Source organism: Falco punctatus (assembly GCF_963210335.1).
Source record: "Falco punctatus genome assembly, chromosome: 8".
NCBI lineage: Eukaryota > Metazoa > Chordata > Aves > Falconiformes > Falconidae > Falco > Falco punctatus.
The window spans coordinates 29,376,110-29,394,660 of NC_137588.1; the positions used below are offsets into that span (position 1 = coordinate 29,376,110).

The 18,551-nt window shown below is 35.1% G+C and overlaps 1 protein-coding gene across 4 annotated transcripts in view; it reads left to right on the plus strand.

The window, feature by feature from the left end:
* PTPN4 (protein tyrosine phosphatase non-receptor type 4) overlaps positions 1-18,551 on the plus strand; it is a 111,777-nt gene that overhangs the window by 39,506 nt on the left and 53,720 nt on the right. For all 4 annotated transcript variants that reach the window (XM_080399521.1, XM_080399522.1, XM_080399520.1 and 1 more), the window contains 6 exons: positions 3,876-4,030; positions 10,197-10,304; positions 13,097-13,139; positions 13,237-13,315; positions 17,309-17,353; positions 17,597-17,649. In XM_080399521.1, coding sequence (XP_080255647.1) covers positions 3,893-4,030; positions 10,197-10,304; positions 13,097-13,139; positions 13,237-13,315; positions 17,309-17,353; positions 17,597-17,649 — 466 coding nt within the window. In that variant the 5' untranslated portion in view covers positions 3,876-3,892. Of the gene's footprint in view, positions 1-3,875; positions 4,031-10,196; positions 10,305-13,096; positions 13,140-13,236; positions 13,316-17,308; positions 17,354-17,596; positions 17,650-18,551 lie in introns of those variants that run through there.

The following is an 18,551-nucleotide window of genomic DNA, read 5'->3' on the forward strand; positions in this document are numbered from 1 at the left end:
GACATTTTATATATCAGTATTTTCTGGGCAATCAAATAGTTATGATTTATAACCTTATAAGCAACAGCTAGCCATCTCACTGTTTTGCTAGTGTGCTTTCAAAATGTATAGCAAGAATGGCAGTACTTGGTTAGGAGAAATAATATTGTCTGTGTTCTTGGTTCATGTATTTTGGGAAGAAAGGAGTGGTGAAGATGATTTGGATACTGTTTGCAGCCAATTATGTTGTAAAACAAGTGTGTCAGTAAGATCAGTAATCACAGGGTCTGTCTGTGCTTAAAAACTGCACCTTTTTTACACATAGGTAAGCTGATAGAGGTTTAAATATGTGTTTTGTACACAATTGGCCACAAAACAGTTACATGTAACAGCCCTGGCATATCTTGGAAAAATCGTTCTGAGAGAGCCTGTGGCGGTGAAGGCATTTAAACCTAATCCCTATATACCTCCATTGTTTCTTCGCTGACATGGGGAAAGAGTAACTTTGAATGTGGTTTGCAGAAAATACTCTGTCTTTATTCACCTTCTTCTCTATTACTTTCATAGTTGTTATAGTCCATTTTGTACAAGTATTTCAGTGATTATACTTGTAAAACTGTGTTCTGTTGTCGCAAGCCTCTTGGTTTCATGGAAGAAACTTGTCTACTGCAAGATGGCTGGCTGTTCAGGCCACTACTTACTGTGTGTGGGACATGGAATATAATGCTTCGTTGCCTAATGTGCAAGTTCAAAACATGGTTTCCTAAGTCCATGAAGAAAACATAAATGACTGATGTCCAGCATGATGTGATTATGAGCTCCATGCCAGGAAGATGCTAAATTCCAGACTGTGGAACAGTATGTGGGAAATATCTTTTATGGGTGTCCTGTTTATTTCTTCCTTCCTTAAAGAGAGTGAGAAGGCATTGCTCTTCAGACCTGCAGGCTAGATGAACTGTTGTTCTGACCCAATATACCTGGTCCTGTTTCCTTAGCAAACTCATAATGCAGTGCGTGCTTTCTTGAATTTCACCATTTCATTTATGTTCATTGAGAAAGATCTGATTCACTGTCTGAGTCTACTCGATGTTTCTGTTCTGTTTTAGTAAAGATCATTGATGTTACAGCAAGAACCTTGCTGTGTCTGCAGGTTGGGTCTAATCAAAGGACAGGGTGAATGGTTGCTTGGTATTAAAGGATTTTGAAGATCACTGAGGGCAGATTTTCTCCTTGTTTGCTCTTACGAATTTGTTGCTCAGTTTGAATCCCAGAAGTTTTTTGTCTAGTTTAAGGCAGTGAAGAGTAACTAAGAAACACTGTTGGTCTTGATCAACAAATAAGACAAAATAGGGGAGAGAACAGGTGGCAAAGGTGAGATTTGCCTTTTTCTTCCCTTAAAGCGTGATGGGGTTTTGGGGTGGTTGGTGAGGGTTTTGTTTTTTATGGCAAAATTGCGGATTGTTGCATTAGACCTGCCTAGCTCATTACCAAATGGTTTTTTAATGCAATACTTACTTGAAAGCTAAACAGTCCCACTTTGTGCACTGGTGTTTGTGTTCATGGGAAAGGACTCTTAACGATAACCCTCACTATGCTTTGGTTGATTTGTCACTTACTCAAATCCTTGTAAATATCCTGTCAAAGGGTTGCTTCTGTGTATGGATGAACTTTTTAATCAAATTGCATACTTTTTTGAAACCTTCTTTGATTGAGCTCACAGGCAAATAGCACTCTAAAGTCTTGCCTGTAGTTACTGATTGTGTAGCTGCACTGATAAAAATGGTGATCTTTACACCATTATGGCTAGTAAGATAATTGACTTTTAGATTGTGTCTATGTGACAAAATATTGTTTGTGAAATGTTAAGCTGTTGTCGCAGATCGCTGATATGGATGTTCAGTTCCTTTTTCTTCTCTGTTAAATGTTTTCTGCCTTTTATTCTTGAGACTGGTATTAGGCATAGCAGAAGCAGCCTCTTCATGAGGAGCTGTCAGACATGTACTTTGTTAGGCTTTACTTTTGAGTTTTAATGCTTGTGACACAATTTTTGATTGTTCTATCATTAAAAGAAAGTAATGAGTTTAGCCTGCATCTGGTGGGTTTATCTGGTATCTTTAGCTTTTCTCAGTTTGTCATATCAGTTTAGCAAAATAAAAATAAACTTGCTGTAATTCTGCATGAATACAACATTGCAGTTCTGAAGCCAGGGTGACTGAGTAGCAAAAAAAAAAAAAAAAAAAAAAAAAAAAGGCCGTTTGGTAAGGAAACAAGTACTTTTTGCTCTAAAAATGCTGGTTAAGTCAAAACTGAAACATTTTGCAAGTGTGGCTTATTCTAAAAGATATACCTTGGGTTTTGTTTTTTTTTAGTCTGAGATGTGCGGTCATGCTGAAAGAGCTGAAGATGTGCTTTAGAAAAGCAAAATATGTCAGGGATTTTTAGGGCAGTCACTCAGAAGGTTGGCTGCAGGCAGTGGGAAGGAGGTTAAACTGCAAAGCCTCAACCCTTCCTGATACAGGAGGCTTGGATCTTGGTCTTCCACTTTCCCACATCTAAGCTATCAACTAGGAGGGGACTGATCTACTTTTCAACCCTATTCGTTTTTGTATATTGGAGCACAGATATTTCTTACAGTCCGGGCAAGCTCTCTAATCACTGCTAGGATGTTTGCTGTCCTCTGCTAAATTCTCCTTTTTTTTTTTCTTTTATCATGATACACACCCACCTCCCAGACTAAGAGGGAAACGTGTGAATGTTTTTGAAGTCTTCATAATTTTTCACAGAATAAGGAAAACCAATCATTTTGTATTCAGTTTTGAGAATACCTCTTTTCTTTTACTACTCTTTAAGGTATCTTAATTTTCTATCTCAATATATTTTCTACTTAAGTTATGAAACTTTTTGTTTGCTCACGCCCTTGTCAAAGGATGTAGAAATAGTTTGGCTAGTGTGTAATTAAGTGAATCACAGGCCCTGATCCTGTGAGGTACTTAAAGTAACTAGTATCATTGGATAGAGCTAATAGCATCAGGTGTACACATAAGTAGTTTGCTGGCCTGTGCTTGCATAATAATTAGAATCTTAGTTTTGAAAAGTGAAAGTCACATTTCAATTTTTGCGTTTCATGTATCAGCACTTGGCACACGGTGTAGACGTGTTGGTCGTGGTGCCTTATTTTGAGAATAGGAGTTGCTTGTGCTTCCAAACTAGATATGTAAATACAATCAAATTGACCTAGTTGGAAGATTCAGTAGTTTGACAAACCTTTATCTATTCATGTTGCAATCAAAAAAAACCCCAACAAAACACCCCCCTAATACTAATCTTTTTGTTATTGCTGTGTATTCTCATATCTAATGATTATATAGTAAATGCATAAGCTATACAGAGTAATACATCGATATCTTTGTGTATTTGCTGTTTTCTTCATGCTTTTTTCTATAAAGATTTTTGGTGTAAGCTTTTTTTTTTGCTGTTTTGCACTGAAATTAATTACTTAATTGTCTCTAATATTGGGAGCCTAATAGCCATGATGCCTAGCAATTACAATGCTTTTTGAAGTGCAAATGCTGTTCTGAATCTTTTAAAAAACCACTAAAACCAACCCAACCAACCTAACAACCCCCCCCCAACCAAATTCACAAAGAAACCGTAAAACAGGGAGAGAGTGGAAAATGGGCAGAAAGGAAAGGACCAAGTATCTTGGAATAAGGTTGTGTTGTAATCTGCAAGATCTAGTATTGTTATTGGGTACCATGAATTTGGTACTCATTTTTGTTTTGTCTGTAATGGTTTTTTAACAATTAACTTGCTGTGTATTGACCTTACTTGTAAGTGTGACATTTTGCATTTGCATTTTTTGATCTCTTTTCATTTGATATTTGTTTTGCCTAAAGACCCTGTGTGGACAGTAATGACCGCACGTTTCCGATTGCCTGCTGGCAGAACCTACAATGTACGAGCATCTGAGCTGGCACGAGACAGGCAGCATACAGAGGTGGTCTGCAACATTCTTCTCCTGGATAACACTGTACAAGCTTTCAGAGTTAATGTAAGTACTTCGCTTATTGCAAACCGATTTCGCTGAGCTTGCTTTCCTTCGCTTGATTTGTATGTCTAGAGTTTGACTTTCAAAATAGTGTTAAGTACAGAACAGAAGGGGAAGTTATGTTCAGGCAGGCGTGCTTGTACATGTTACATACTAAGTCACTGTGAACTTAGTCATTCTGGCATGCTCTATAGTACTAACACATCTTCATTTCAAAATTGAATATACAAAGCATAACTTATTTCTAGTAATTCTCTTAATGGACTAAACTTGTATAGAGGAAATGGAGAGCAGTTTTGCCACTGAATTCAACGAGAAACAAGCTTTTGTTTTGCTCCATTCTGGTTTTTGCATTTTGAGCATGTGTAAGGTGTAATGTTAACTCTTCTGATGGCTGTGTAGCTAACTATGTTCAATCATATATATGGTTATATTTGGTTACAGCTGTAATCTTAAAGTATCTCTTTGCTTTTTGCTTTTCTCAGATTATATTCTTGTTTTATGATTTCCCTTGCTTAAACTCACCACTTTCTAATGCACTAAATGAGGATGGCAGGAAAGAAAACAGGAAGCTGGTTGCTGAATGCTCAGGACTGTTACTGGGAAAAGTTAATAACTTTTACATATGAGCCTGGAATTTAAAATAGGTTATTCATCAGATGTTCTAATCTGTAATCCTAGATAAGGAGTTAAAATTAATATGTTCATGACTTTGTGCCTATGTTGACACAAGTGCAACAATTTCTTTCAACTTCTTGAGGAAAAAAAGCCACAGTAATTATATTGAATTCCAATATACAGCGTTCAGTTGAGGATACTGATACATTTGAATGTTGTAGGGAAGATCTGTGAGAGTGATTGCATTTCTCTGCTCTCTAGTCAGGTGGTGCAGCCTGCAGCTGTCTTAAGGAGTGAAATTTGTGTTATCTAAGCAAAAACTTGCTAGGATCCAGTGTTGAGCTGCTTAAGGTTTAGAGGTAGACTTGGTTATTTGTTTTAGATATTTCAATCAAGATAGAAGGTTTTAGGATGTTCTCTTAAGGCATTTTTGTAGTCCGTTCAGGAGCTATTTTAACTTTTGGGGCTTCTGAGTTAGCTAAGGGTGGGAATTTTGGAAGATGGAACTGCATGAGGGATGATCTTTATTAAAAAATTATGTATATAAAAACTATCAACAACAAGCTTCACTTTCTTTATGGGATAATTTCTACTCTATACCTTTTCCCTTTTTGTTTACAGTATTCCACTGTTCTTCTGTATCTCTCTCTTGCTAACAGTTACCTAATCTAAACTGCCTGCCAAAAATCAGTATGTGCAGAATGTAGTTGGAGACAGAGCATTAAAAGTGCGTGAGAAATTGTAAATGTTGTGTACTTTGCTTTCAAGTTCATGAGTTTTTCCATTGAAGTATCTTATCTTCCAGGATTTTCCTTTCAAGAGTTGGCTAAAATAAGGAATAATTATTGTACAATAGGTATGGGAGATTATGCTGCTTTTTGATCTAGGTGTTCAAAAGCTATATGTTGTTAGTGAATGCTAGTGCCTGTCTAGAGTAGAATCACCCACCAGTTATAAATCTTCAAATGTCTATTCTGTCTCTCCCAAGAAAAAAAATATGTAATAGGTTCTTGCCACCTCCCTAGTGTACTAAATATTTTAGTTGCATGGATCACGCTTTACTGCTTATACAGATCAGCCTGCAAGTTTGTCTATTAAAACTGAGTTTAGGGAATAAAAAGTTCCTTGGTGCTCAGCATTTTTATCTTGGGTTTTAGCCTTAATCTGTTTTTTTTCAAAAATAGGGAGTAATAAAGTATTGAATCATGACAATTGTATGCTAAGTTACATAGTATACAGGTCTTCAGGGTTTATAGCTGTGTTTTACTTTATTGTGGTTGACAGAATACATGGCAATAAATATTTATGGAATTGTTTTCAAAATAGGAAGAACAAAGATAACATCAAATAAATTAGCAAGGTTTTTTTCCTCCTGGTGATTGCTATAGGTGTTCTGTATGCTAATGACTGTAAAGCTTAATCATCTGGAGTATGTAGTGCTGTATTAATAAAAATGTACTCAAATACTATTTCTCCTCCAACAGCAAAGTACTGATCACAGACAATGCCTCTTGATAATTTGTGGCATGTTTTAAGTTCACATTTCAATCAGCCTTTTCCATTGATCTGCAAAATAGGCATTCTTGTGCTAAGCCTTACCTTGTATAGAGCATAACAAATCAAATAAAATAATCCCTGTGGATTGTAGCCAGACAAAGGTTATTTTGGTAACAGGCAGAAGAATCAGTTGCAACTAACCTGTGCATATGTTTGGAGAGTAGAAATCCTTTCTATAAAACACACTGCTTACCAAATGAACTCCTACTTCGACCCTGAAAAGCATACTTGATAAACACATAGCTGGAAGAACTGAGGCTGACTTAATACCGTGATCAGGGTGATTTACCTTACTGTAAACCTGCTTATTCAAGATCAGATTGCTTTAATTAGTTTTAATTAATTGTTTCAATACTTCAAATAGTATCTTTTCCATGCAGGCTGGCTTAATTGTGTTCCCTTAAAGCCAGCTCATAGATAGGGAGATCACACTAAACTTGAGGGAAAGCCAAGTAAGTCAAGGTAGATGGAATAAGTTGTTCTGTGAGCAAGACCTAGTGGGTTAGTGGTCATGGACAAATGTTTCAATTCAGAGCCTTTATCATCTCAGACTTATCCTCAAACTTAATGAATGTACATTCTAGTTGAAGTAAAATCTAAAAATCTGTAGAATAACCCAAAACAAACAAACAAACCAAAAAAGGTCAACACCTCTGTAGTTTTAGAAATGAAAATGTTCAGTAATTTAGTTTTCAGCATTACTTGCTTCCGTTTTTTCTTTAACCAAAAAAATAAATAGCCTGCTTGGAAACTTTTTTTAAAACAAGTTAACTTTTTGCAAAGCTAAGGTAAGCTGTAGAATGAAAGGAGACAGTAGTGCAGTGCTGGCTGTTTGGGGATGCACTCGCCTGAGTTGCAGCACAAGTATTGCAGTGAACTGCAGGAGGAGAGGTTCCAGTGTTTTCACTAGTGAGGGAGCAGCTCAGCCTCCCACAGACCTGTGAGCAGCAGAGCAGTCTGACCTCCTCCAGGAAAGCCCAGGACCTGTCATCCCATTCCTCTGTCATCAGAAGTCCAAATTTGTTTGGACTCACATGGCAGCAGCATGTCCTGGTGTTTGCTGTAGACACGACCAGTTCTGTAGGCTAGCAACAAACCCAGAATGTCAGTAATGTAAATTGAAAGGATGTGGTAGTTGGTAAGCAGGCATTAAACCTATGTAATTGCAGATGTTTTCCTAAATTTTTAAACATGGGTGTTTGTAAACAGCCAACAAGCATTTTCTGATTAGGCATTGGTGTGTATATATCTCGTGGCGCTGGATGTTAGTGACTAGATGACAGATACTTCATAAAGTGCAGTTAATATATTGAATGTCTAATGTTGATGTCAAATTTGTTCTGAAAGGCCAAGATTTGTCAGACATTTTGCCCCCATCAATGACTGATAAGAAGTATGGATAACATGATAATATTCCAATTCAGAAAAAATGTTGTTATGTTTTGTATCTAACTACTGCAGTTTTATCTTGGGTGGTTTCCCTTTTGTCATATATTTTTGCATTATTCCCTGTTTTAAGAGGAAATATTAATGTTTAATTTTGTTGGAATAAAGCAAGTTTCTTTTAATGCTAATCCACATATATTGTTTTTGCTTTTCTATTAAAAAAAAAGGCTAAACTAGAAGTTTTTTATCATACTTTGTACTTTATAGCAGGTATTCAATGGCTATGATAGCATTACAAGTATTTTGGACCTTTCACAACAAGCAGGATTGTGACCTTCACCTGCTCTGGCAAGCTGCAACATCATTATATAAATATCAGAGATGGGTTAAACTGAGGTCTGGTTTTACTAGATGCTTATCTTTATTTTGCACTGAGAGTAAAACATTGTGATCAAAACAAATGCTTCATGTTGAAACTAGTCTTCTCTTACCAAATTTCCTGCTCTGTTGCAGGAGAAATACCTTCCTTGTGGTCGTGAAATGACATTCCGTATTACTGAATTCAAACTGATCTGCAAGTTCTAAGCCTTTTCATTAGGGAACATTTATTGACGTGTTTAAGAAACAGTATAAATTCTCAGGTTTAGATTGGAAAAAAGCTACAGAACTGGTATTTTCATGTTATTTGAAGAAGTAGCATGCCAGCTGCGGTAAAAGTAAGCCTAACCTTGGGTTCCAAATGTCTCCCATTTTCTGATAGTTACTGTCATAAGTTCTTAGTTTGAGTTTTGATTTAAATCTATGTGGGCAAAAATGCCAAGAAGCAATTAGTGTTGCTGTGTAATTTTAAAATTAGTTTTATTGCTGAAAAAACCTATACTGATTACTGGTTTATTTCAAAATACATTAGAAACTCCTGATTTAGTAAAGATGAAATTGACTATTGCCTTATGCATTCATACTGTTGTGTATTATATTAACATCTGGTTTTTTTCTTTGCTTCCTTCTACTTATTGGAAAATAAATTTTTCAATAGTGAACTTTTCAGCAATGGTGTTCCTACTGGCTGTTCGTTTCATTAAACATCAAGAAATTTTCTTGGTATGATTTTTTACAAAAAATAGGATCTTCTTTCCAAGTAAAGGAAGTAATTCTTAGATCACTTTGATCCAAATTTATATGGGACCTGAAATATATGCCTTAGGCAATTTCACCTTAAATACCGAGAGCTATGGTTATGATGGTCCTGCTGAGATCTTTTCAAATATAATTTGTTGATAACTATTTTATAATTTTATTATGAAATAAATTATCAGATTCTTGGAGTTTTTAGCCCCCAATAAATGGATTTGATGGTTTGCTTCAGTTAATTTCAGCTGAACAAAAAGAGTTTTGATAGGATACTCTTAGATGTTAACAAACGTCTGAATGTGTTATGTTGATTTTTTTTCATATATGAATATTAAAAAAAATTTTGCAACCATCCTTTGACCTTTTAGTTATATCTGTTTTAAAGACTGTAAAAGTAAACTGTTGTATAATCTCTATGAGAAGTGAGGTCATTTGGGAGCAGAATGGCAGTGTTTTTGTTTTAAAACTTTTAAAATATCTTACTGCCTGCAGTAAACAAGGCAAGATGTATCAAATCCACTGTAGCATCAATAATAGATGGCACCTAGAAGATTATTAGAAGCTTGCTTGGTGTCAGAGAAATAGAAGATCTGGGTGGAAAATGTATCAATCATCTCTCATCTTTTTTTTGTTTGTCAATTGTTCTTGCAGAATTTTTCCTCATCTTTTGTAATTCAGAAAGCTATGACACTAAGTTATTTGGGAAACTCCCTTCAGTTTTCACCAAATATATTGAGTCCTGTCATAATGGCACATTCCACGTGTCAATTACTGTGTTGGCAGTATGTTCAGGTTAGGGAAAAAAAATCGTAGGTACCAACAACAGATTCTTTTTATATCATTTTGAGGGTAAAAATTGTCCATATAGTGGAAACCAAGTTTGTTCACTTGTCACTGAAAAAGCAACGTTACTGTTACTCAGAGGAGTGAAGTAGTATCTTTGGGAGAATGCATTCAAGTGACAGTTCTCAGATACTTGGCTGCTTCAGCTGTCTATGCCATTTGACTTTGGAAACGTTTTCAGTATGCTGGTTCATTTAGATTCAGGAACAGTTTTCAGATAGAATAAGTAAGAATAACTTGTACAGACCTGTACTTTTAAATTCAGTGACCCAAACAAGACTACAATTTTTTTTTATCAAATCCTAACCTCTCCCTTTTTTTTTCAGTGCTCCTTTTAAATAGCAAATTTGGCTAATGAATGGCTTTCCACAGTAATGTAGCTAGCTGAGAAGTAAGAAATTCTTACTGTCAGAAGATGATAAAGAGGAAAAATTATTTTGTTATATGTGTTTCAAAAAGAGAGATGAAGTTAATTTAAAAATAGTGTTCCTGGGATACACATTGTTATATTTAAAATTTAGGCTGCTAGAGCACATCTGGAAGAATGTGTATGTGCTCCGTCTGCCTGATGTCTCTCTGTCCAATTACATATTTGTTCATTTAAAAAAAAAATACATTTATTTGTTCTCTGCAGAAACATGATCAGGGACAAGTTCTATTGGATGTAGTCTTCAAGCATCTCGATTTGACAGAGAGAGATTACTTTGGTTTACAGTTGGCTGATGAATCCACTGATAATCCTGTAAGTTGACTCTTGTTTTATAAATAAGATTTTGTAAATCATAATCATGTTCATCACTGTGCTCTGTGTCACTGTAAAGAGAAGTAAATAGAAGACATTGCAATATTGTGCCATCTTCTCTAAATGTATCATTTGAGTGGGTCAGTATCACCTTTTATTTATGATAAAACTAAATGTTAATAGTTAAAAGTTTGGAGTAGAATGTTCAGATCTGTGCTTAGGATATTGCTTGTTTTATCAATTTACTAGACTGCATGATCATTGTAGGTTGGGATAGGAATTAGTAACTCCTTTTTATTTATTCATTTATTTTCATTAGAACTTACCAAAACATGAGGGGTTTTTAGATTGTCCTGCACAGTGTTTTTGTTTCTAGCCCAGATACGTGGTAGGTCTTTTAACAGTGCTTTGTATAGACCACTATGTGTCAAGGGCTGTCAGCTCATCACTTTAGCAGAAGGAAGGGACTCCTTTGATCATGGGTGTTTATAATAATAGTTCATGGTCTTTAATTGAAAGGAAATTCCATAGGACTGAAACTTTGTAAATCACCAGCAGAAACTACTGGATCCAGCTGTAATATTCAGTGTAATAGTTAAACCTATACTGCTGAGGTCATTATTGCTTGAAGAATGCTTCTTGAATACTTTTATAGATATCAAATATTCAATACTTGTTTTAAAGTGCAGTTTAACTGCTATAGCTTATACAGTTCTTTACCTAATTCCCATTATATGCACATCACAGTGATGGGGTCTAAATTTATCTCTCAACTCGTGTGTCAAAAGTAATTTTGGTTCACAAAATGTGCAGAATGTGATCTATAGAAATAAGTCACACTGTAAAGTGTTATTCAGTAACTAAGGTGAATTTCAGAAGACATTGCAACTTCCTTTTGTAAGTGCAGATTTCACCTACTGTTGTTTTATCATCAAAAGTAACTGTTCTAAATAGAAGGAATACTTTTTTATCTTACCAGAGGGTTGGGGGGGTGGTGTGGTGGGGGTATGTTTACTTGTTTTCTAACATCTTTTAAAATGTAGAACAGGAAGAAAAAAGTCACAGCCATGATTTTTCTTTTGCCTGAATAGTGAACTACTCCTGCATTTCTTTATTCTCTAAAGCAAATAATTCTTAATCAGATTATTTTTCTAAATTCTGGTAACATTAAGATTATTAATACAAATAAAGCTGTATAGCACAGTTGTAGATATTAGCAAATTTTTTTTGTAACTTTGTGGATAGTTCTATTAAGGCATTGACAAGCTGGTCTCCTTTAATCTTTTTAGTCTAAACTTTGTTTTCAGCTGAAAAAATACAGGCATGCTATAGGAAAGGCTGAATTTTTCGGCTTTAAGTAGTATTTAATTGAATATCACCCAATATTTTACTCAACATTCAGAAATTTGTAGTGTTTCTCATTCTTGTATCTGGCTTTCCAAAGCTTAGACTTCTAAGGTTTTTTTTAGTTTATCTACCTGGAAGCAGCTAAACACAACACTGTAATAGAAGGATCTGGTTAAGAGTTAGTCCAAAAGAAGAATGACTTCACAGCTATTGGATATAAGCACATGCTTTAAAGGTTTAGTATTCTTTGCCTTCTAAATATTATGGCTTTTCAGTACATATCCAGTTGCTATGAAAACAATGTGTCGGAGCTAAATAGAAATGTTACCAATATTGGATGTGCAAGCTTGAAGAATTTGTGGGTTTGGCTAATTGCAGTTTTTGATATCAGTTTACTTTTACACTCCATTTGTTTGGGCAAAGAAACCAGACTGGATTGACAGATATTATAGTTACTTGTGAAATAACACAGCGGACTATTATTAAGATATATTCAATATGGCGGAAGATAAAGGTGAGGGGAAAAAGGGGATTCTGCTAATTGAGTGTAAAACCTCTACCACTGTGCCGGAATGTGGATTTTGTAAACTGCACAATCTCTATGTTTTTGTATAGTGTTAATGTCACAGTAAAAGTCAATGCAAGAAAGCAGAAACTGTGTACAGCTGGCATGGTGTATTTGTTGGGCTGTGGGTGCCTGGAGCAGTGCTGAGAAGGGGGTATTGGTGTGTAGCGGGAGTGAGGGTGCAGCAAATACTGTCACTGTGGGTGCTAGAATACCCTGGGCAGGAGGGAGTGAGGGAAGAATCATTGCTGGGAGAGGAGGGAGTAGAGAGAAATAGCCCTCTGAGGAGCTGGCGTACAAACTTCATGGATCCCCAAATCTACCTGCCTCTCAGACTTACTGGGGTATAAGTGTCTTGCTGGCAGCACCTTGATTCATACAATTGCCTAAATCCTGTCAATTCCAGCTTCTTTACAATATGAAGTGGTTTAACCTTCTGTGGTTTCCCAGAGAGAAAAATCACCTTTTGTATTTGGATCCTATGACATCACTTGAAAGCATGGATATTGCCTGTTAAATATGGTTCAGAAAAAAGTGACTCTTGTGGTTTTGAGCTATGCTAGTACACACCATAATTGATGTCTAATCTCTCTGAGGCTCATGTGATAATCATAGAACCAAGTCATAGTTGAATTAGCACTGTAAGAGACAGATACCTGGACAACAGAGGTTAATCTCAGGGAAAGAAAAAGTAGCAACTGATGATGATAATGTTGGTGTCTTTCCAGAATCAGTAACAAGACTTTGTATGCCAGTCAGACTTTTTTTGTAAAAGACCAAGTAAAAAGTAATAGAAAAGCAGCAGTTTCTTGATGTGTAAAGCTGTAATTTGTACTTTTTCATTTCTCTAAAGTTGGTGTTACAATTTCTGTCTTTCCAGAGGTGGTTGGATCCAAACAAACCTATCAGGAAACAATTAAAAAGTGAGTACATGTATGTATTTGGTCAAGTCATATGTCATTATTATGCTGGTTTTCCAGGGTACCCTGATTAATTAGAAGTAACTTTTCTTGCCTGTAGGAGGATCTCCTCACAGTTTGAACTTCAGAGTTAAGTTTTTTGTAAGTGACCCAAACAAGCTCCAAGAAGAATATACAAGGTAGGTCTAGTTACTTTATCAGTAAAACATTTTTTTCTAGAAGGCTTATGTTTAAGGGGAAAGTGGTTATTAATTTTTAAAGGTATAACATGGAAATTTTCTTTTAAGTCATTTTTGTATCGTATCTGCAAGCTTCTAATTTTCGCCTAATAATTACAGATATGAACTATGCAGTTGCATCAAATCAATATAACAAAAATCTTCTGTGAATAAATTTACAAATTTATATGCAAAGTGAAGTAACTACATGAAGAAAATACTACCAAGTAGAAACAGAAAAGGGAAAATAGAGAAGAGAGGAAAAACTTAATCCCACTATTCACCAATGAGTACAAATTTAATTTTATCCTTACTTGTGTTCTCCTTTGTGATTAAAAAATACCTGAGCTTTCTGCATTATTTTTTTTTTGTGACATCCCTCCCCCCATTTTCTGCTTGGCACTAATAAAATTAATCTGTTTGTCTGATTGTAGTCCTAGCTTGAAGCATGTAAGCTTATTTTGATAGCAATGTGTTGAAGTCTGTTGAAGAAAATGCTCAGTGTGAATCAAGATGGGAGGCTTGTGAGTTGCAATTAGTCCCTGAAGAAATGCCTCAATTTTTCAGTATTCTTAATTAGTTCTGGTCCTCTACATAAGTGGCATGATTTGACAGATTGGAATTTTTGGATGTCAGCCATTCTGAAAACAGGTCAGCCCCGTTCAAAGAACAGTACATAAATTATTAAAGATAGCTTTAGAAACATAAGTACTGAAACTGTGAAAATTAGACTTCACATTTGTTTATAATTTCTTTTGATTTGTCATATTTTGGACAAAATTTTACACACATCTATGCAAACAGAATTTACTAAGTGAGTCCTAGAGATCTTGGATCGGGCTTTATTGTATTGAAATATTTATTCTAGGAAAATTGGGCAATTTACTATGTCAGAATAATGAAAAATGTGTTATTTGAATTAAAGGGGATAATATGTAATATTCCTAAGAAGATGCAAAAAAACTCCCACCAAACAACAAATGTTGATCAATATGAAGTAAACAGTTAAGAAAAGAAAGAACTGTTTAAATGTTATGCTGTAAATACAAAACGATAAATACAGTATCCTTTTAGATGAGAAATAATGTATGATTGCTGTATCTGGGTCAGCTCTGCCTTTTTTGCTAATAGGCCTAATTGCCCCTTAGAACTTGTTTGTATTTGGAATTACTATAAAGAAAGAGTTATTATCTGTGGGGGTTTTTGGAGTGAAGTTAGGATGCCTTGTTAAAAATAGGGGGTCCTTTAATGTAATCAGTATTTCCCCCCCCTTAAAAATAAAATAAAATTAAATAAGGACAAACGTCAGACAATTCCAGCTCAAGACGAGACTTATCAAAGATGCTTAGTTTTTATAAATTTCATGAAAACAGAGGCATGACTCTGCATGAGAGGCAGTATGAACATTAAGCTCCCAGAGGTCAGGGAAGGGGTCAGTGCAAGCTCGTGTCTTATTAGGCCTCTGCAAATTTGTGTGAGGGAGGCAGGTCATGAGTGCTGTAGGTCAGGCAAGGTCAGCGGGAGCTCACCTGGTGTTGGAGTGTTTAGCGTTAGGAACTTGTCTTGGTAGGAAATGAAGCTTCATTAGTTCTGCTCATGGCAGAAAGACTTGCTTATTAACATTGACTCCAGTTAGCAATAATTCTGTCTTCTCTAGATATATCTACATGAGGAAGATGAAAACATTGTAATGCAATGCCACCTTCATTGTTTTAGCTGAGTTTGTTGTGCAGGCTTTTCCAGATCTACATGGCTAAAGCTTCTATGGATTTCCCGTTTTGGTCAATAACATGCGAGGCTTCGGTGTTCAAACTGGGGTGGTTGGCTAACAAGCCATTAACTTTGCTGCTGAAAACAGGGGACAGAAAATGAACTGTGCTTGGTGCTCCTTACTCATGAGGTCTGTTAAGTACCATGGAATGTTTCTAATAAAGCATTGCACTAAAAAAAGTAAAATAAAATGAAAGAGCAGCTGTACATACAGAACTTTTTTGTCCTACATTTTTGCAGCCATAAATGTTAACAGGAAAAATTGGAAAAAATTATTTGTTCAGTGTAGCTGTGAAGAGATGCTAAAGCTAAGCATGTGAAGCATATTCTTATAATATATAAATTTCACTTGTCATTTATTGCTTATTTTTAACAGGTAAAGAAATTTTGCTTTATCTGTCTTCTTTTTTTGTTTCAATATGCATTTTAAGGTGGAAAACGAAAAAGTATCTTGAGGCCTCTAAAGCCTGACTAATATCACAGTTCGAACTTCTTGAAGTTCATACCTTAGTCTAAGCTTCTTGCCATTCTGGTCAGTTAAAGAACCTCTGGATGGGTTTGTAGGAGTTGAGCACATGGGCTAACATCTTTGTCTGTTTGCAACTGTTTTCCCTCGTTTTCTCTCAGACATGGAACATTTTACCTTTCTGCTATGTTTAGCTTGTAAATGACTGGATTTCTGTGTGTGTATTTGTAAATGTTTGTGGAAGTCTTTGAATTGGTAGTTAATCCACTTTCTGAAGACTACACAATTCTAAGAAGTCACATGATGGTATATTTTATATACCGTTATATGGTATAAAGAGGTATATTTTGTTTTTCATTTTTAAGTGCAAGTTAATATTGGGAATTACTTAATGTTTAGTTTCAGTCAAACTTGAACTAGGTGGGTTTGATCAGCAATTTTGATGAATGTTTATGATGAATGGGTATGGCTGACTCACTTTTGAAGGAAACCAGATAATTTTTATAATAATAATAATGATGATATAGGAGGTCCCAACAGAATAAATTTATAAGAAAGCAGGAATGCTGTTTAAATTTTCCACTCATTGAAACTTCTTTTTAAATAATAAGGCATTAGAGCCGGACTTCTACAGCTACTTTTATGCTTGGGGTTTTTGCTGAAAGTTTAAGCTTGTGCTAACATCCTGCCATCTCAGTAAGTCTTGTTGGTTACCTCACTTCAGTCGCTGTGTCAGTGGAGGTTTAGAACAGGTGTGATTTGCCACTTGATGTAAACATTTATACTTTGAAATTGTCTAAAACCTTTTAGTGAAATATGAAGGAACTAAACTGAATGAACAAAAGATTCATTCAGAGAAGTTAACATATTTGGTTTTTGTCAGAGGAACAAAGGAAGTAGTTTAGAGGGAAATATGTTAGCAGTTCCAGGTTTGGTGGGGGTTTTAAGTTATGGGGGTTTTAAGTCGTAGTGCTTCTGCTGTCACTGTTTGGTGGGAGATAGTTCTTGTTTTAAAGTGTTCATCTGTTCCTTTTGCTGTTTCCATCTCCATCCTGACTTGAAAAAGGGAGCATGGGAAGACTAGATGAATTTCTAAAACAAGCTTTTCTCACATCATAATTAATGAAAACTTCAGAAGTTCAAGGGAAGTCAGTTGGAAGGCATTTGACATGATAGAATCCACAACTTTTCTTTAGGAATGTAACTCCAAAATACTAGGAGTAATTATTTTCATTTAAATGAAAAAAAAGTAATATGAAATACTCAATGAAGATAAATTTGTACTATCTACCTGGAGTACAAATTATTCTTACTAAGGTATCTCCATACACAAATGCAAACAACTTCTGGTTGCCATATGGAATTATACTGTTGTTCCCACTCAGTCATCATGAAGACACTTTATTTTTTTTACTTTTTTTGAAGTTTTAAGTTCCACATAAATACTGGAAAATAAAGCAGGTAGAATGTGAAATTTGCAGCCTTTAAGTGAAAGATAATGTGTAACTTCATAGCCTGTAACAAGTTTCATTTACAAAGTTGTATTATTTTACTAATCACAATTTAATTTCTTTCCCATAGGAGTTTAAGAAAGAGCATGCAAAATGTAAAGTTCTAGTTTTGCACTAACTGAAAGCAAGATGCGTTAAGTTGATGAAAAATTATTAAATAACTTTGTTTTTTAATTATACTGTTTTTTGTTTGTTTCTTTAAATAAGGTACCAGTATTTTTTGCAAATTAAACAGGACATTCTTACTGGAAGGTAAGACATTTTTGTTGTGTTAAACATTAAATGCAACTTTGAGAAAAAGTTAATGGTGAGGGATTTTACCTGCAAAAATAAAAATACACTTAAAATAAATTACTGTTTATGCAAGTAGAAATGTGTATAATTATTATCTGTCCAATATGTTTACAGACTATGAAAAAGTAGGCATTTCAAAATAACAATTTTTCATATTAAATGTGTAATTTTATTTCTCATTTTAAAATCAAAACAAAACAGATTGCCCTGTCCTTATAATACTGCTGCTCTTCTGGCTTCCTATGCTGTTCAATGTAAGTATAGTTAGTGTTCGTGTGCATGTTAGTACTGAAATACATAAAAAGTAGTATTGCTCAGTTTCTAAAAAATGTAGTTTGTATAGCATTGTATTGTGATGTTTGTGGATGTGGTGCTACTTTTCTCATGATTAAGGAAGTATGGTCAATTGAGTTTTCTCCCCCAGCATGTTTTGCTGAATTAGATATGGAAAAAATACCGGCAACACTCTCTGCTTTCCTTCTTTAAATCCATGAAGTTAAAAACCCCCTCTGTATTTCTCTGTATTCTGAAGTGTGGGGTTGGTTTTTTTTCTTGAGAATGTTACTAAAGCATTTTTTAGACAATTAAATCTATTTAAGATACCATACAGTGAACCTCCAAATAGATATGGAAAAGGGAATTCTGGTCATGTGTGGCCAAAAAGTTCAATACCTGTGTTGTCAATTTTAAGGCATCCAGTTGAGTAGGTAAGTCTGGCAGACTGAGATGTAGTCCTCTTTCTCTCACCCCATTTTCCTTCATAAACTTCAGTTGTTCAGTGGGAAAAAAAACAACCCACAACAACCAAACAAGAGACTGTTCAGCACTTTCTGAAATTTGTGATTGTCAGAAATTCAGTTTTATAAGCTATATCCATTTATATTCATGTGTTTTTCTACTATTAAAGATACTTATATCTCCATTTAGTATTATGTTTACTTTATACATATCAGAGAAATAATGCCCATGCTAATCTTTGCAGGGAGAAAAAGGTATAGTAATTTTAATGTAACGTCTTATGCATAGATTTGGTAAGTGGTCACCTTTTTCCAGATCAATCAATGGAGCATTTTCTCTTAAACAAATCTCCCAAACTCCAGCTACCTGAAAACAGATACGTACTGCAGGTGCTGTCATGCTGTAGGGGTTTGCCTTG